General features: G+C 47.6%; 1 protein-coding gene across 1 annotated transcript in view; it reads left to right on the top strand.

The window, feature by feature from the left end:
- The window catches only part of LOC148523023 (uncharacterized), a 111,700-nt gene that overhangs the window by 31,723 nt on the left and 59,343 nt on the right, over positions 1-20,634 (top strand). Inside the window, exons 2-3 of the mRNA XM_088473295.1 lie at positions 19,412-19,541; positions 19,764-19,889. Coding sequence (XP_088329421.1) covers positions 19,412-19,541; positions 19,764-19,889 — 256 coding nt within the window. The remainder of the gene's footprint in view (positions 1-19,411; positions 19,542-19,763; positions 19,890-20,634) is intronic.

A 20,634-nucleotide genomic window follows, 5' to 3' on the forward strand; every position in this document is an offset into this window, starting at 1 on the left:
TCGTATCAGCCCTTCCCCTGGTGTACAGCTGTGTGTATGTGACTATATGCCCTTCCCCTGCTGTACAGCTCTGTGTATGTGACTGTATGCTAATGCTGTTATCAGCCCTTCCCTTGGTGTACAGCCGTGTGTCTGTGACTATATGCTAATGCTGGTATCAGCACTTCCCCTGGTGTACAGCTGTGTGTATGTGACCATATTGTAATGCTGGTATCAGCCCTTCTCCTGGTGTACAGCCGTGTGTCTGTGACTATATGCTAATGCTGGTATCAGCCCTTCCCCTGGTGTACAGCCGTGTGTCTGTGACTATATGCTAATGCTGGTATCAGCCCTTCCCCTGGTGTACAGCTGTGTGTATGTGACCATATTGTAATTCTGGTATCAGCCCTAACCCTGGTGTAAAGCTGTGTGTATGTGACTATATGCTAATGCTGGTATCAGCCCTTCCCCTGGTGTACAGCTGTGTGTCTGTGACAATATGCTAATGCTGGTATCAGCCCTTCCCCTTGTGTACAGCTGTGTGTCTGTGACTATATGCTAATGCTGATATCATCCCTTCCCCTGGTGTACAGCTGTGTGTATGTGACTATATGCTAAAGCTGGAAACAGCCCTTCCCCTTGTGTACAGCCGTGTGTCTATGACTATGTATTAATGATGGTATCAGCCCTTCCCCTGGTGCCCCGCCATATGTATGTGACTATATGCTAATGCTGGTATCAGCCCTTCCCCATGTGTACAGCCGTGTGTCTGTGACTATATACTAATGCTGGTAGCAACCCTTCCCCTAGTGTACAGCTGTGTATGTGTGACTATATACTAATGCTGGTATCAGCCCTTCCCCTGGTGTACAGCTGTGTGTATGTGACTATATGCCCTTCCCCTGCTGTACAGCTCTGTGTATGTGACTATATGCTAATGCTCGTATCAGCCCTTCCCCTGGTGTACAGCTGTGTGTATGTGACTATATGCCCTTCCCCTGCTGTACAGCTCTGTGTATGTGACTGTATGCTAATGCTGTTATCAGCCCTTCCCTTGGTGTACAGCCGTGTGTCTGTGACTATATGCTAATTCTGGTATCAGCCCTTCCCCTGGTGTACAGCCGTGTGTCTGTGACTATATGCTAATGCTGGTATCAGCCCTTCCCCTGGTGTACAGCCGTGTGTCTGTGACTGTTTGCTAATGCTGTTATCAGCCCTTCCCCTGGTGTACAGCTGTGTCTCTGTGACTATATGCTAATGCTGGTATCAGCCCTTCCCCTGGTGTATAGCCGTGTGTCTGTGACTATATACTAATGCTGGTATCAGCTCTACCCCTGTGTACAGCCGTGTGTATGTGACTATATACTAATGCTGGTATCAGCCCTTCCCCTGGTGTACAGCCATGTGTCTGTGACTATATGCTAATGCTGGTATCAGCCCTTTCCCTGGTGTACAGCCGTGTGTATGTGACTATATTCTAATGCTGGTATCAGCCCTTCCCCTGGTGTACAGCCATGTGTCTGTGACTATATGCTAATATCAGACCTTCCCCTGGTGTACTGCCGTGTGTCAGTGGCTATATGCTAATGCTGGTATCAGCCATTCCCCTGGTGTACAGCCGTGTGTCTGTGACTATATGCTAATGCTGGTATCAGCCCTTCCCCCGGTGCACAGCCGAGTGTATGTGACTAAATGCTAATGCTGGTATCAGCTCTTCCCCAGGTGTACATCCGTGTGTCAGTAACTTTATGCTAATGCTGGTATCAGCCCTTCCCCTTGTGTACAGCTGTGTCTGTGACTATATGCTAATGCTGGTATCAGCCCTTCCCCCGGTGTACAGCTGTGTGTCTGTGACTATATGCTAATGCTGGTATCAGCCCTTCCCCTGGTGTACAGCTGTGTCTGTGACTATATGCTAATGCTGGTATCAGCTCTTCCCCAGGTGTACATCCGTGTGTCAGTGACTTTATGCTAATGCTGGTATCAGCCCTTCCTCTTGTGTACAGCTGTGTCTGTGACTATATGCTAATGCTGGTATCAGCCCTTCCCCCGGTGTACAGCTGTGTGTCTGTGACTATATGCTAATGCTGGTATCAGTCCTTCCCCTGGTGTACAGCTGTGTCTGTGACTATATGCTAATGCTGGTATCAACCCTTCCCCCTTTGTACAGCCGTGTGTCTGTGACTATATGCTAATGCAGGTATCAGCCCTTCCCCCGGTGTACAGCCGTGTGTCTGTGACTATATGCTAATGCTGATATCAGCCCTTCCCCTGGTGTACAGCCGTGTGTCTGTGACTATATGCTAATGCTGGTATCAGCCATTCCCCTGGTGTACAGCAGTGTGTCTGTGACTATACTAATGCTGGTACCAGCCCTTCCCTGGTGTACAGCCATGTGTCTGTGACTATATGCTAATGCTGGTATCAGCCCTTCCCCTGGTGTACAGCAGTGTGTCTGTGACTATATGCTAATGCTGGTATCAGCCCTTCCCCTGATGTACAGCCGTGTGTATATGACTATATGCTAATGCTGGTATCAGCACTTCCCCTGGTGTACAGCTGTGTGTCTGAGACTATATGCTAATGCTGGTATCAGCCCGTCTCCTGGTGTACAGCTGTGTGTCTGTGACAATATGCTAATGCTGGTATCATCCCTTCCCTTGGTGTACAGCCATGTGACTATATGCTAATGCTGGTTTCAGCCCTTGCCCTGGTGTACATCTGTGTGTCTGTGACTAGATGCTAATGCTGGTATCAGCCCTTCCCCTGGTGTGTAGCCATGTGTCTGTGACTATATGCTAATGCTGGTATTAGCCCTTCCCCTGATGAACAGATGTGTGTCTGTGACTATATGCTAATGCTGGTATCAGCCCTTCCCCTGGTGTACAGCTGTGTGTCTGTGACTATATGCTAATGCTGGTGTCAGCCCTTCCCCTGGTGTACAGCTGTGTGTATGAGACTAAATGCTAATGCTGGTATCAGCCCTTCCCCTGGTGTACAGCCGTGTGTCTGTGACTATATGCTAATGCTGGTATCAGCCCTTACCCTGGTGTACAGCCATGTGTCTGTGACTATATGCTAATGCTGATATCAGCCCTTTCCCTGGTGTACAGCCATGTGTCTTGGACCGTATTGTAATGCTGGTATCAGCCCTTCTCCTGGTGTACCTCCATGTGTCTGTGACTATATGCTAATGCTGGTATCAGCCCTTCCCCTGGTGTACAGCCGTGTGTCTGTAACTATATGCTAATGCTGGTATCAGCCCTTCCCCTGGTGTACAGCTGTGTGTCTGTGACCATATTGTAATGCTGGTATCAGCCCTTCTCCTGGTGTACAGCCGTGTGTCTGTGACTATATGCTAATGCTGGTATCAGCCCTTCCCCTGGTGTACAGCTGTGTGTCTGTGACTATATGCTAATGCTGGTATCAGCCCTTCCCCTGGTGTATAGCCGTGTGTCTGTGACTATATGCTAACGCTGGTATTAGCCCTTCCCCTGGTGTACAGCTGTTTGTCTGTGACTATATGCTAATGCTGGTATCAGCCCTTCCCCTGGTGTACAGCCATGTGTCTGTGACTATATGCTAATGCTGGTATTAGCCCTTCCCCTGATGTACAGATGTGTGTCTGTGACTATATGCTAATGCTGGTATCAGCCCTTCCCCTGTGTACAGCTGTGTCTGTGACTATATGCTAATGCTGGTATCAGCCCTTCCCCTGGTGTACAGCTGTGTGTATGTGACTATATGCTAATGCTGGTATCAGCCCTTCCTCTGGTGTACAGCTATGTGTCTGTGACTATATGCTATTATTGGCATCATCCTTCCCCTGGTGTACAGCTGTGTGTCTGTGACTATAAGCTAATGCTGGTATCAGCCCTTCCCCTAGTGTACAGCTGTGTGTCTGTGACTATATGCTAATGCTGGTATCAGCACTTCCCCTGGTGTACAGCTGTGTGTCTGTGACTATATGCTAATGCTGGAAACAGCCCTTCCCCTGGTGTACAGCTGTGTGTCTGTGACTATATGCTAATGCAGGTATCAGCTCTACCCCTGGTGTACAGCTGTGTGTCTGTGACTTTATGCTAATGCTGGTATCAGCCCTTCCCCTGGTGTACAGCCGTGTGTATGTGACTATATGCTAATGCAGGAATCAGCCCTTCCCCTGGTGTACAGCTGTGTGTCTGTGACTATATGCTAATGCTGGTATCAGCCCTTCTCCTGGTGTACAGCTGTGTGTCTGTGACTATATGCTAATGCTGGTATCATCCCTTCCCTTGGTGTACAGCTTGTGACTATATGCTCATGCTGGTTTCAGCCCTTCCCCTGGTGTACATCCGTGTGTCTGTGACTATATGCTAATGCTGGTATCAGCCCTTCCCCTGGTGTACAGCCATGTGTCTGTGACTATATGCTAATGCTGGTATCAGCCCTTCCCCTGGTGTACAGCTGTGTGTCTTTGACCATATTATAATGCTGGTATCAGCCCTTCTCCTGGTGTACAGCCGTTTGTCTGTGACTATATGCTAATGCTGGTATCTGCCCTTCCCCTGGTGTCCAGCCGTGTGTCTGTGACTATATGCTAATGCTGGTATCAGCACTTCCCCTGGTGTACAGCTGTGTGTATGTGACCATATTGTAATGCTGGTATCAGCCCTTCTCCTGGTGTACAGCCGTGTGTCTGTGACTATATGCTAATGCTGGTATCAGCCCTTCCCCTGGTGTACAGCCGTGTGTCTGTGACTATATGCTAATGCTGGTATCAGCCCTTCCCCTGGTGTACAGCTGTGTGTATGTGACCATATTGTAATTCTGGTATCAGCCCTAACCCTGGTGTAAAGCTGTGTGTATGTGACTATATGCTAATGCTGGTATCAGCCCTTCCCCTGGTGTACAGCTGTGTGTCTGTGACAATATGCTAATGCTGGTATCAGCCCTTCCCCTTGTGTACAGCTGTGTGTCTGTGACTATATGCTAATGCTGATATCATCCCTTCCCCTGGTGTACAGCTGTGTGTATGTGACTATATGCTAAAGCTGGAAACAGCCCTTCCCCTTGTGTACAGCCGTGTGTCTATGACTATGTATTAATGATGGTATCAGCCCTTCCCCTGGTGCCCCGCCATATGTATGTGACTATATGCTAATGCTGGTATCAGCCCTTCCCCATGTGTACAGCCGTGTGTCTGTGACTATATACTAATGCTGGTATCAGCCCTTTCCCTGGTGTACAGCCGTGTGTATGTGACTATATACTAATGCTGGTAGCAACCCTTCCCCTAGTGTACAGCTGTGTATGTGTGACTATATACTAATGCTGGTATCAGCCCTTCCCCTGGTGTACAGCTGTGTGTATGTGACTATATGCCCTTCCCCTGCTGTACAGCTCTGTGTATGTGACTATATGCTAATGCTGGTATCAGCCCTTCCCTTGGTGTACAGCCGTGTGTCTGTGACTATATGCTAATTCTGGTATCAGCCCTTCCCCTGGTGTACAGCCGTGTGTCTGTGACTATATGCTAATGCTGGTATCAGCCCTTCCCCTGGTGTACAGCCGTGTGTCTGTGACTGTTTGCTAATGCTGTTATCAGCCCTTCCCCTGGTGTACAGCTGTGTCTCTGTGACTATATGCTAATGCTGGTATCAGCCCTTCCCCTGGTGTATAGCCGTGTGTCTGTGACTATATACTAATGCTGGTATCAGCTCTACCCCTGTGTACAGCCGTGTGTATGTGACTATATACTAATGCTGGTATCAGCCCTTCCCCTGGTGTACAGCCATGTGTCTGTGACTATATGCTAATGCTGGTATCAGCCCTTTCCCTGGTGTACAGCCGTGTGTATGTGACTATATTCTAATGCTGGTATCAGCCCTTCCCCTGGTGTACAGCCATGTGTCTGTGACTATATGCTAATATCAGACCTTCCCCTGGTGTACTGCCGTGTGTCAGTGGCTATATGCTAATGCTGGTATCAGCCATTCCCCTGGTGTACAGCCATGTGTCTATGACTATATGCTAATGCTGGTATCAGCCCTTCCCCCGGTGCACAGCCATGTGTATGTGACTAAATGCTAATGCTGGTATCAGCTCTTCCCCAGGTGTACATCCGTGTGTCAGTGACTTTATGCTAATGCTGGTATCAGCCCTTCCCCTTGTGTACAGCTGTGTCTGTGACTATATGCTAATGCTGGTATCAGCCCTTCCCCCGGTGTACAGCTGTGTGTCTGTGACTATATGCTAATGCTGGTATCAGCCCTTCCCCTGGTGTACAGCTGTGTCTGTGACTATATGCTAATGCTGGTATCAGCTCTTCCCCAGGTGTACATCCGTGTGTCAGTGACTTTATGCTAATGCTGGTATCAGCCCTTCCTCTTGTGTACAGCTGTGTCTGTGACTATATGCTAATGCTGGTATCAGCCCTTCCCCCGGTGTACAGCTGTGTGTCTGTGACTATATGCTAATGCTGGTATCAGTCCTTCCCCTGGTGTACAGCTGTGTCTGTGACTATATGCTAATGCTGGTATCAACCCTTCCCCCTTTGTACAGCCGTGTGTCTGTGATTATATGCTAATGCAGGTATCAGCCCTTCCCCCGGTGTACAGCCGTGTGTCTGTGACAATATGCTAATGCTGATATCAGCCCTTCCCCTGGTGTACAGCCGTGTGTCTGTGACTATATGCTAATGCTGGTATCAGCCATTCCCCTGGTGTACAGCAGTGTGTCTGTGACTATACTAATGCTGGTACCAGCCCTTCCCTGGTGTACAGCCATGTGTCTGTGACTATATGCTAATGCTGGTATCAGCCCTTCCCCTGGTGTACAGCAGTGTGTCTGTGACTATATGCTAATGCTGGTATCAGCCCTTCCCCTGGTGTACAGCCGTGTGTATGTGACTATATGCTAATGCTGGTATCAGCACTTCCCCTGGTGTACAGCTGTGTGTCTGAGACTATATGCTAATGCTGGTATCAGCCCGTCTCCTGGTGTACAGCTGTGTGTCTGTGACAATATGCTAATGCTGGTATCATCCCTTCCCTTGGTGTACAGCCATGTGACTATATGCTAATGCTGGTTTCAGCCCTTGCCCTGGTGTACATCTGTGTGTCTGTGACTAGATGCTAATGCTGGTATCAGCCCTTCCCCTGGTGTGTAGCCATGTGTCTGTGACTATATGCTAATGCTGGTATTAGCCCTTCCCCTGATGAACAGATGTGTGTCTGTGACTATATGCTAATGCTGGTATCAGCCCTTCCCCTGGTGTACAGCTGTGTGTCTGTGACTATATGCTAATGCTGGTGTCAGCCCTTCCCCTGGTGTACAGCTGTGTGTATGTGACTAAATGCTAATGCTGGTATCAGCCCTTCCCCTGGTGTACAGCCGTGTGTCTATGACTATATGCTAATGCTGATATCAGCCCTTTCCCTGGTGTACAGCCATGTGTCTTGGACCGTATTGTAATGCTGGTATCAGCCCTTCTCCTGGTGTACCTCCGTGTGTCTGTGACTATATGCTAATGCTGGTATCAGCCCTTCCCCTGGTGTACAGCCGTGTGTCTGTGACTATATGCTAATGCTGGTATCAGCCCTTCCCCTGGTGTACAGCTGTGTGTCTGTGACCATATTGTAATGCTGATATCAGCCCTTCTCCTGGTGTACAGCCGTGTGTCTGTGACTATATGCTAATGCTGGTATCAGCCCTTCCCCTGGTGTACAGCCATGTGTCTGTGACTATATGCTAATGCTGGTATCAGCACTTCCCCTGGTGTATAGCCGTGTGTCTGTGACTATATGCTAATGCTGGTATTAGCCCTTCCCCTGATGTACAGATGTGTGTCTGTGACTATATGCTAATGCTGGTATCAGCCCTTTCCCTGTGTACAGCTGTGTGTCTGTGACTATATGCTAATGCTGGTATCAGCCCTTCCCCTGGTGTACAGCTGTGTGTATGTGACTATATGCTAATGCTGGTATCAGCCCTTCCTCTGGTGTACAGCTATGTGTCTGTGACTATATGCTATTATTGGCATCATCCTTCCCCTGGTGTACAGCTGTGTGTCTGTGACTATAAGCTAATGCTGGTATCAGCCCTTCCCCTAGTGTACAGCTGTGTGTCTGTGACTATATGCTAATGCTGGTATCAGCACTTCCCCTGGTGTACAGCTGTGTGTCTGTGACTATATGCTAATGCTGGTATCAGCCCTTCTCCTGGTGTACAGCTGTGTGTCTGTGACAATATGCTAATGCTGGTATAATCCCTTCCCTTGGTGTACAGCCTTGTGACTATATGCTAATGTTGGTTTCAGCCCTTCCCCTGGTGTACATCTGTGTGTCTGTGACTATATGCTAATGCTGGTATCAGCCCTTCCCCTGGTGTGTAGCCGTGTGTCTGTGACTATATGCTAATGCTGGTATTAGCCCTTCCCCTGATGAAGAGATGTGTGTCTGTAACTATATGCTAAAGCTGGTATCAGCCCTTCCCCTGGTGTACAGCTGTGTGTCTGTGACTATATGCTAATGCTGGTATCAGCCCTTCCCCTGGTGTACAGCCATGTGTCTGTGACTATATGCTAATGCTGGTATCAGCCCTTCCCCTGGTGTACAGCTGTGTGTATGTGACTATATGCTAATGCTGGTATCAGCCCTTCCCCTGGTGTACAGCCGTGTGTCTGTGACTATATGCTAATCCTGGTATCAGCCCTTCCCCTGGTGTACAGCCATGTGTCTGTGACTATATGCTAATGCTGGTATCAGCCCTTTCCCTGGTGTACAGCCATGAGTCTTTGACCATATTGTATTGCTGGTATCAGCCCTTCTCCTGGTGTACAGCAGTGTGTCTGTGACTATATGCTAATGCTGGTATCAGCCCTTCCCCTGGTGTACAGCTGTGTGTATGTGACCATATTGTAATGCTGGTATCAGCCCTTCTCCTGGTGTACAGCCGTGTGTCTGTGACTATATGCTAATGCTGGTATCAGCCCTTCCCCTGGTGTACAGCTGTGTGTCTGTGACTATATGCTAATGCTGGTATCAGCCCTTCCCCTGGTGTATAGCCGTGTGTCTGTGACTATATGCTAATGCTGGTATTAGCCCTTCCCCTGGTGTACAGCCGTGTGTCTGTGACTATATGCTAATGCTGGTATCTGCCCTTCCCCTGGTGTACAGCCATGTGTCTGTGACTATATGCTAATGCTGGTATCAGCCCTTCCCCTGGTGTACAGCCATGTGTCTTTGACCATATTGTAATGCTGGTATCAGCCCTTCTCCTGGTGTACAGCCGTGTGTCTGTGACTATATGCTAATGCTGGTATCAGCCCTTCCCCTGGTGTACAGCCGTGTGTCTGTGACTATATGCTAATGCTGGTATCAGCCCTTCCCCTGGTGTATAGCCGTGTGTCTGTGACTATATGCTAATGCTGGTATTAGCCCTTCCCCTGATGTACAGATGTGTGTCTGTCACTATATGCTAATGCTGGTATCAGCCCTTCCCCTGGTGTACAGCTGTGTCTCTGTGACTATATTCTAATGCTGGTATCAGCCCTTCCCCTGGTGTATAGCCGTGTGTCTGTGACTATATACTAATGCTGGTATCAGCTCTTCCCCTGTGTACAGCCTTGTGTATGTGACTATATACTAATGCTGGTATCAGCCCTTCCCCTGGTGTACAGCCATGTGTCTGTGACTATATGCTAAAGCTGGTATCAGCCCTTTCCCTGGTGTACAGCTGTGTGTATGTGACTATATACTAATGCTGGTATCAGCCCTTCCCCTGGTGTACAGCCATGTGTCTGTGACTATATGCTAATGCTGGTATCAGACCTTCCCCAGGTGTACAGCCGTGTGTCAGTGGCTATATGCTAATGCTGGTATCAGCCATTCCCCTGGTGTACAACCGTGTGTCTGTGACTATATGCTAATGCTGGTATCAGCCCTTCCCCCAGTGCACAGCCGTGTGTATGTGACTATATGCTAATGCTGGTATCAGCTCTTCCCCAGGTGTACATCCGTGTGTCAGTGACTTTATGCTAATGCTGGTATCAGCCCTTCCCCTGGTGTACAGATGTGTCTGTGACTATATGCTAATGCTGGTATCAGCCCTTCCCCTGGTGTACAGCTGTGTGTCTGTGACTATATGCTAATGCTGGTATCAGCCCTTCCCCTGGTGTACAGCTGTGTCTGTGACTATATGCTAATGCTGGTATCTACACTTCCCCCTTTGTACAGCCGTGTGACTGTGACTATATGCTAATGCTGGTATCAACCCTTCCCCATTTGTACAGCCGTGTGTCTGTGACTATATGCTAATGCAGGTATCAGCCCTTCCCCCGGTATACAGCCGTGTGTCTGTGACTATATGCTAATGCTGGTATCAGCCCTTCCCCTGGTGTACAGCAGTGTGTCTGTGACTATACTAATGCTGGTACCAGCACTTCCCCTGGTGTACAGCTGTGTGTCTGTGACTATATGGTAATGCTGGTATCAGCCCTTCTCCTGGTGTACAGCTGTGTGTCTGTGACAATATGCTAATGCTGGTATCATCCCTTCCCTTGGTGTACATCCATGTGACTATATTCTAATGCTGGTTTCAGCCCTTCCCCTGGTGTACATCTGTGTGTCTGTGACTATATGCTAATGCTGGTATCAGCCCTTCCCCTGGTGTGTAGCCATGTGTCTGTGACTATATGCTAATGCTGGTATTAGCCCTTCCCCTGATGAACAGATATGTGTCTGTGACTATATGCTAATGCTGGTATCAGCCCTTCCCCTGGTGTACAGCTGTGTGTCTGTGACTATATGCTAATGCTGGTATCAGCCCTTCCACTGGTGTACAGCCATGTGTCTGTGAATATATGCTAATGCTGGTATTAGCCCTTCCCCTGGTGTACAGCCGTTTGTCTGTGACTATATGCTAATGCTGGTATCAGCCATTCCCCTGGTGTACAGCCATGTGTCTGTGACTATATGCTAATGCTGGTATCAGCCCTTCCCCTGGTGTACAGCCATGTGTCTGTGACTATATGCTAATGCTGGTATCAGCCCTTCCCCTGGTGTACAGCTGTGTGTATGTGACTATATGCTAATGCTGGTATCAGCCCTTCCCCTGGTGTACAGCCGTGTGTCTGTGACTATATGCTAATGCTGGTATCAGCCCTTCCCCTGGTGTACAGCCATGTGTCTGTGACTATATGCTAATGTTGGTATAAGCCCTTTCCCTGGTGTACAGCCATGAGTCTTTGACCATATTGTAATGCTGGTATCAGCCCTTCTCCTGGTGTACAGCCGTGTGTCTGTGACTATATGCTAATGCTGGTATCAGCCCTTCCCCTGGTGTACAGCTGTGTGTATGTGACCATATTGTAATGCTGGTATCAGCCCTTCTCCTGGTGTACAGCCGTGTGTCTGTGACTATATGCTAATGCTGGTATCAGCCCTTCCCCTGGTGTACAGCTGTGTGTCTGTGACTATATGCTAATGCTGGTATCAGCCCTTCCCCTGGTGTATAGCCGTGTGTCTGTGACTATATGCTAATGCTGGTATCAGCCCTTCCCCTGGTGTACAGCCGTGTGTCTGTGACTATATGCTAATGCTGGTATCTGCCCTTCCCCTGGTGTACAGCCATGTGTCTGTGACTATATGCTAATGCTGGTATCAGCCCTTCCCCTGGTGTACAGCCATGTGTCTTTGACCATATTGTAATGCTGGTATCAGCCCTTCTCCTGGTGTACAGCCGTGTGTCTGTGACTATATGCTAATGCTGGTATCAGCCCTTCCCCTGGTGTACAGCCGTGTGTCTGTGACTATATGCTAACGCTGGTATCAGCCCTTCCCCTGGTGTATAGCCGTGTGTCTGTGACTATATGCTAATGCTGGTATTAGCCCTTCCCCTGATGTACAGATGTGTGTCTGTCACTATATGCTAATGCTGGTATCAGCCCTTCCCCTGTGTACAGCTGTGTGTCTGTGACTGTTTGCTAATGCTGTTATCAGCCCTTCCCCTGGTGTACAGCTGTGTCTCTGTGACTATATGCTAATGCTGGTATCAGCCCTTCCCCTGGTGTATAGCCATGTGTCTGTGACTATATACTAATGCTGGTATCAGCTCTTCCCCTGTGTACAGCCGTGTGTGTGTGACTATATACTAATGCTGGTATCAGCCCTTCCCCTGGTGTACAGCCATGTGTCTGTGACTATATGCTAATGCTGGTATCAGCCCTTTCCCTGGTGTACAGCCGTGTGTATGTGACTATATACTAATGCTGGTATCAGCCCTTCCCCTGGTGTACAGCCATGTGTCTGTGACTATATGCTAATGCTGGTATCAGACCTTCCCCAGGTGTACAGCCGTGTGTCAGTGGCTATATGCTAATGCTGGTATCAGCCATTCCCCTGGTGTACAGCCATGTGTCTGTGACTATATGCTAATGCTGGTATCAGCCCTTCTCCTGGTGTACAGCTGTGTGTCTGTGACAATATGCTAATGCTGGTATCATCCCTTCCCTTGGTGTACATCCATGTGACTATATTCTAATGCTGGTTTCAGCCCTTCCCCTGGTGTACATCTGTGTGTGTGTCTGTGACTATATGCTAATGCTGGTATCAGCCCTTCCCCTGGTGTGTAGCCATGTGTCTGTGACTATATGCTAATGCTGGTATTAGCCCTTCCCCTGATGAACAGATGTGTGTCTGTGACTATATGCTAATGCTGGTATCAGCCCTTCCCCTTGTGTACAGCTGTGTGTCTGTGACTATATGCTAATGCTGGTATCAGCCCTTCCACTGGTGTACAGCCATGTGTCTGTGACTATATGCTAATGCTGGTATCAGCCCTTCCCCTAGTGTACAGCTGTGTGTATGTGACTATATGCTAATGCTGGTATCAGCCCTTCCCCTGGTGTACAGCCGTGTGTCTGTGACTATATGCTAATGCTGATATCAGCCCTTTCCCTGGTGTACAGCCATGTGTCTTTGACCATATTGTAATGCTGGTATCAGCCCTTCTCCTGGTGTACAGCTGTGTGTCTGTGACTATATGCTAATGCTGGTATCAGCCTTTCCCCTGGTGTACAGCCGTGTGTCTGTGACTATATGCTAATGCTGGTATCAGCCCTTCCCCTGGTGTACAGCTGTGTGTATGTGACCATATTGTAATGCTGGTATCAGCCCTTCTCCTGGTGTTCAGCCGTGTGTCTGTGACTATATGCTAATGCTGGTATCAGCCCTTCCCCTGGTGTACAGATGTGTGTCTGTGACTATATGTTAATGCTGGTATCTGCTCTTCCCCTGGTGTATAGCCATGTGTCTGTGACTATATGCTAATGCTGGTATTAGCCCTTCCCCTGGTGTACAGCCGTTTGTCTGTGACTATATGCTAATGCTGGTATCAGCCATTCCCCTGGTGTACAGCCATGTGTCTGTGACTATATGCTAATGCTGGTATCAGCCCTTCCCCTGGTGTACAGCCATGTGTCTTTGACCATATTGTAATGCTGGTATCAGCCCATCTCTTGGTGTACAGCCGTGTGTCTGTGACTATATGCTAATGCTGGTATCAGCCCTTCCCCTGGTGTACAGCCATGTGTCTGTGACTATATGCTAATGCTGGTATCAGCCCTTCCCCTGGTGTATAGCCGTGTGTCTGTGACTATATGCTAATGCTGGTATTAGCCCTTCCCCTGATGTACAGATGTGTGTCTGTGACTATATGCTAATGCTGGTATCAGCCCTTCCCCTGTGTACAGCTGTGTGTCTGTGACTATATGCTATTATTGGCATCATCCTTCCCCTGGTGTACAGCTGTGTGTATGTGACTATATGCTAATGCTGGTATCAGCCCTTCCCCTGGTGTACAGCCGTGTGTCTGTGACTATATGCTAATGCTGCTATCAGCCCTTCCCCTGATGTACAGCCATGTGTCTGTGACTATATGCTAATGCTGGTATCAGCCCTTTCCCTGGTGTACAGCCATGAGTCTTTGACTATATGCTAATGCTGGTATCAGCCCTTCCCCTAGTGTACAGCTGTGTGTATGTGACTATATGCTAATGCTGGTATCAGCCTTTCCCCAGGTGTACAGCCGTGTGTCTGTGACTATATGCTAATGCTGGTATCAGCCCTTCCCCTGGTGTACAGCTGTGTGTATGTGACTATATGCTAATGCTGGTATCAGCCCTTCCCCTGGTGTACAGCCGTGTGTCTGTGACTATATGCTAATGCTGCTATCAGCCCTTCCCCTGATGTACAGCCATGTGTCTGTGACTATATGCTAATGCTGGTATCAGCCCTTTCCCTGGTGTACAGCCATGAGTCTTTGACCATATTGTAATGCTGGTATCAGCCCTTCTCCTGGTGTACAGCTGTGTGTCTGTGACTATATGCTAATGCTGGTATCAGCCCTTCCACTGGTGTACAGCCGTGTGTCTGTGACTATATGCTAATGCTGGTATCAGCTCTTCCCCTGGTGTACAGCCATGTGTCTGTGACTATATGCTAATGCTGGTATCAGCCCTTCGACTGGTGTACAGCTGTGTGTATGTGACTATATGCTAATGCTGGTATCAGCCCTTCGACTGGTGTGTAGCCATGTGTCTGTGACTATATGCTAATGCTGGTATTAGCCCTTCCCCTGATGAACAGATGTGTGTATGTGACTATATGCTAATGCTGGTATCAGCCCTTCCCCTGGTGAACAGCTGTGTGTCTGTGACTATATGCTAATGCTGGTATCAGCCCTTCCACTGGTGTACAGCCATGTGTCTGTGACTATATGCTAATGCTGGTCTCAGCCCTTCCCCTAGTGTACAGCTGTGTGTATGTGACTATATGCTAATGCTGGTATCAGCCCTTCCCCTGGTGTACAGCCGTGTGTCTGTGACTATATGCTAATGCTGGTATCAGCCCTTCCCCTAGTGTACAGCTGTGTGTATGTGACTATATGCTAATGCTGGTATCAGCCTTTCCCTGGTGTACAGCCGTGTGTCTGTGACTATATGCTAATGCTGGTATCAGCCCTTCCCCTGGTGTACAGCCGTGTGTCTGTGACTATATGCTAATGCTGCTATCAGCCCTTCCCCTGATGTACAGCCATGTGTCTGTGACTATATGCTAATGCTGGTATCAGCCCTTTCCCTGGTGTACAGCCATGAGTCTTTGACTATATGCTAATGCTGGTATCAGCCCTTCCCCTAGTGTACAGCTGTGTGTATGTGACTATATGCTAATGCTGGTATCAGCCCTTCCCCTGGTGTACAGCCGTGTGTCTGTGACTATATGCTAATGCTGGTATCAGCCCTTCCCCTGGTGTACAGCTGTGTGTATGTGACTATATGCTAATGCTGGTATCAGCCCTTCCCCTGGTGTACAGCCGTGTGTCTGTGACTATATGCTAATGCTGCTATCATCCCTTCCCCTGATGTACAGCCATGTGTCTGTGACTATATGCTAATGCTGGTATCAGCCCTTTCCCTGGTGTACAGCCATGAGTCTTTGACCATATTGTAATGCTGGTTTCAGCCCTTCTCCTGGTGTACAGCTGTGTGTCTGTGACTATATGCTAATGCTGGTATCAGCCCTTCCACTGGTGTACAGCCGTGTGTCTGTGACTATATGCTAATGCTGGTATCAGCTCTTCCCCTGGTGTACAGCCATGTGTCTGTGACTATATGCTAATGCTGGTATCAGCCCTTCGACTGGTGTACAGCTGTGTGTATGTGACTATATGCTAATGCTGGTATCAGCCCTTCCCCTGGTGTGTAGCCATGTGTCTGTGACTATATGCTAATGCTGGTAAAAGCCCTTCCCCTGATGAACAGATGTGTGTATGTGACTATATGCTAATGCTGGTATCAGCCCTTCCCCTGGTGTACAGCTGTGTGTCTGTGACTATATGCTAATGCTGGTATCAGCCCTTCCACTGGTGTACAGCCATGTGTCTGTGACTATATGCTAATGCTGGTCTCAGCCCTTCCCCTAGTGTACAGCTGTGTGTATGTGACTATATGCTAATGCTGGTATCAGCCCTTCCCCTGGTGTACAGCCGTGTGTCTGTGACTATATGCTAATGCTGGTATCAGCCCTTCCCCTAGTGTACAGCTGTGTGTATGTGACTATATGCTAATGCTGGTATCAGCCCTTCCCCTGGTGTACAGCCGTGTGTCTGTGACTATATGCTAATGCTGATATCAGCCCTTTCCCTGGTGTACAGCCATGTGTCTTTGACCATATTGTAATGCTGGAATCAGCCCTTCTCCTGGTGTACAGCCGTGTGTCTGTGACTATATGCTAATGCTGGTATCAGCCTTTCCCCTGGTGTACAGCCGTGTGTCTGTGACAATATGCTAATGCTGGTATCAGCCCTTCCCCTGGTGTACAGCTGTGTGTATGTGACCATATTGTAATGCTGGTATCAGCCCTTCTCCTGGTGTACAGCCGTGTGTCTGTGACTATATGCTAATGCTGGTATCAGCCCTTCCCCTGGTGTACAGATGTGTGTCTGTGACTATATGCTAATGCTGGTATCTGCCCTTCCCCTGGTGTATAGCCGTGTGTCTGGGACTATATGCTAATGCTGGTATTAGCCCTTCCCCTGGTGTACAGCCGTTTGTCTGTGACTATATGCTAATGCTGGTATCAGCCATTCCCCTGGTGTACAGCCATGTGTCTGTGACTATATGCTAATGCTGGTATCAGCCCTTCCCCTGGTGTACAGCCATGTGTCTTTGACCATATTGTAATGCTGGTATCAGCCCTTCTCCTGGTGTACAGCCGTGTGTCTGTGACTATATGCTAATTCTGGTATCAGCCCTTCCCCTGGTGTACAGCCATGTGTCTGTGACTATATGCTAATGCTGGTATCAGCCCTTCCCCTGGTGTATAGCCATGTGTCTGTGACTATATGCTAATGCTGGTATCAGCCTTTCCCCTGGTATATAGCCGTGTGTCTGTGACTATATGCTAATTCTGGTATTAGCCCTTCCCCTGATGTACAGATGTGTGTCTGTGACTATATGCTAATGCTGGTATCAGCCCTTCCCCTGTGTACAGCTGTGTGTCTGTGACTATATGCTAATGCTGGTATCAGCCCTTCCCCTGGTGTACAGCTGTGTGTATGTGACTATATGCTAATGCTGGTATCAGCCCTTCCTCTGGTGTACAGCTATGTGTCTGTGACTATATGCTATTATTGGCATCATCCTTACCCTGGTGTACAGCTGTGTGTCTGTGACTATATGCTAATGCTGGTATCAGCCCTTCCCCTAGTGTACAGCTGTGTGTCTGTGACTATATGCTAATGCTGGTATCAGCACTTCCCCTGGTGTACAGCTGTGTGTCTGTGACTATATGCTAATGCTGGTATCAGCCCTTCTCCTGGTGTACAGCTGTGTGTCTGTGACAATATGCTAATGCTGGTATCATCCCTTCCCTTGGTGTACAGCCATGTGACTATATGCTAATGCTGGTATCAGCCCTTCCACTGGTGTACAGCCATGTGTCTGTGACTATATGCTAATGCTGGTCTCAGCCCTTCCCCTAGTGTACAGCTGTGTGTATGTGACTATATGCTAATGCTGGTATCAGCCCTTCCCCTGGTGTACAGCCGTGTGTCTGTGACTATATGCTAATGCTGGTATCAGCCCTTCCCCTAGTGTACAGCTGTGTGTATGTGACTATATGCTAATGCTGGTATCAGCCCTTCCCCTGGTGTACAGCCGTGTGTCTGTGACTATATGCTAATGCTGATATCAGCCCTTTCCCTGGTGTACAGCCATGTGTCTTTGACCATATTGTAATGCTGGTATCAGCCCTTCTCCTGGTGTACAGCCGTGTGTCTGTGACTATATGCTAATGCTGGTATCAGCCTTTCCCCTGGTGTACAGCCGTGTGTCTGTGACTATATGCTAATGCTGGTATCAGCCCTTCCCCTGGTGTACAGCTGTGTGTATGTGACCATATTGTAATGCTGGTATCAGCCCTTCTCCTGGTGTACAGCCGTGTGTCTGTGACTATATGCTAATGCTGGTATCAGCCCTTCCCCTGGTGTACAGATGTGTGTCTGTGACTATATGCTAATGCTGGTATCTGCCCTTCCCCTGGTGTATAGCCGTGTGTCTGTGACTATATGCTAATGCTGGTATTAGCCCTTCCCCTGGTGTACAGCCGTTTGTCTGTGACTATATGCTAATGCTGGTATCAGCCATTCCCCTGGTGTACAGCCATGTGTCTGTGACTATATGCTAATGCTGGTATCAGCCCTTCCCCTGGTGTACAGCCATGTGTCTTTGACCATATTGTAATGCTGGTATCAGCCCTTCTCCTGGTGTACAGCCGTGTGTCTGTAACTATATGCTAATGCTGGTATCAGCCCTTCCCCTGGTGTACAGCCATGTGTCTGTGACTATATGCTAATGCTGGTATCAGCCTTTCCCCTGGTATATAGCCGTGTGTCTGTGACTATATGCTAATTCTGGTATTAGCCCTTCCCCTGATGTAAAGATGTGTGTCTGTGACTATATGCTAATGCTGGTATCAGCCCTTCCCCTGTGTACAGCTGTGTGTCTGTGTCTATATGCTAATGCTGGTATCAGCCCTTCCCCTGGTGTACAGCTGTGTGTATGTGACTATATGCTAATGCTGGTATCAGCCCTTCCTCTGGTGTACAGCTATGTGTCTGTGACTATATGATATTATTGGCATCATCCTTACCCTGGTGTACAGCTGTGTGTCTGTGACTATATGCTAATGCTGGTATCAGCCCTTCCCCTAGTGTACAGCTGTGTGTCTGTGACTATATGCTAATGCTGGTATCAGCACTTCCCCTGGTGTACAGCTGTGTGTCTGTGACTATATGCTAATGCTGGTATCAGCCCTTCCCCTGGTGTACAGCTGTGTGTCTGAGACTATATGCTAATGCTGGTATCAGCCCTTCTCCTGGTGTACAGCTGTGTGTCTGTGACAATATGCTAATGCTGGTATCATCCCTTCCCTTGGTGTACAGCCATGTGACTATATGCTAATGCTGGTTTCAGCCCTTCCCCTGGTGTACATCTGTGTGTCTGTGACTATATGCTATTATTGGCATCATCCTTCCCCTTGTGTACAGCTGTGTGTCTGTGACTATATACTAATGCTGGTATCAGTCCTTCCCATGGTGTTCAAGAATGTGTCCAAAAGTGTAAGGATAAATATGCCTCCTTTGAGCATCTTTAGATGCCACCATCGGTTGCACTGTTAAAACTTGCACCAGCCCCATGGTGGGTGTATAGTAGACTATGGCCTTCTTATTTATATGTCTTTGTATGCAAACATTTTGGTGACACACTCATGACCCTCCCTTAACATGCAAATAAGATGGACAATATTCATCCATCGTAATAGCCACCTCCAAGTCAGGTACATATTCAATATATGTCTGAAACTGTGTTTCTCTTCATTAAATGATCCAGGTATTTCCCAATAGGTTCCACAGAGGGGACATGTTTGTGATGATTAGGATCATGAAGTCACAGGTTTTTCTTGGGGTACATTTGTTACTCTTCCAGTTGAGCACCTTATCCAAATGCAACTGGTTGGAAGGTCAGCATTGATGGATCTCTGTAATATTACTGATTATTTAATCACTATAAAAGTATTCTATGAGTTTGTGGTATTTTGATTTGTGCACATGACTTTGTAATATAATTTTAGTCACTGATTCAGTAAAATAAAATTCTCTCCAATTATCGTAGCTGAACAGACTATAAAATTTATATATATTTGGCTTTTCTTGTGACCCATTTACTTACCTTTTTATTTTAGTGCCTTTTGAAATATTAAGAACATGTCCTGCAGACAAAGCAATGATGCCAGAATGTAAGACGGACAGAGACTGCTCTCATAAGATGAAATGCTGCTTCACAGGCTGTAGGTGGAGCTGTCTGGACGGTAAGAGATAGAGATCACTCACAAGATGGTCAGATAATATTGTATGAACATGAAATATCTATATTTTTTATATTTTTGAAGTAGATGAAAGAAAACATGAATACATATCACGGAAAACAATATTGTCATTGTTTAACATAATTTGAGAGGTCCATTAAAAAAAAAAGACTGTCAATAATAACAAAGTATTTGGTGATTTATCTATAGCTGTAACCGTAAACTATACATGTAATTAAAAACACACATCAAATAAAAACAATATTATATAACCTTGGGTAAAAGTGATAGAAAGGGGGTGGGGGTGGTTTATGAAAGCAAACCATTGAGAAATTAGACATAATCTACCAAAATCAAAATGGGGGGTGCCATTGGCCAGAGTCATGAGGTTACATCATGTGGTTAGTTGTATCGATGGGTAAATGGTCTATTTAGCCTAAGGTGAAAGGGTAAGGACATAAGGGAGACAAATAGATTTTTTTTTTAGCCCTGTCCTCTTTATCTATGGAAATTTATGTCTAGTCCATTTGTAAAGGTCGGAAAAATGTGGCAGCTGGAGAGACAGGATAGGGATGTCAGGTGAGATCCAATGAGAAAGAATGATCTTCTTCGCTGCCACTCTAGCAAGAAGAAGTTTATTGCCACATGCCAGGGCAGATGAGGAGGATGGAAGATAAATATTCCATAGTGCCCATGTATTCATCACCATAATAGTGATACCCAAGTCACTCTGAATATAATTCTGCAC

The sequence above is a fragment of the Taudactylus pleione genome, unplaced genomic scaffold, assembly GCF_031769625.1.
Source record: "Taudactylus pleione unplaced genomic scaffold, aTauple2 ptg000134l, whole genome shotgun sequence".
Classification (NCBI taxonomy): Eukaryota; Metazoa; Chordata; class Amphibia; order Anura; family Myobatrachidae; genus Taudactylus; species Taudactylus pleione.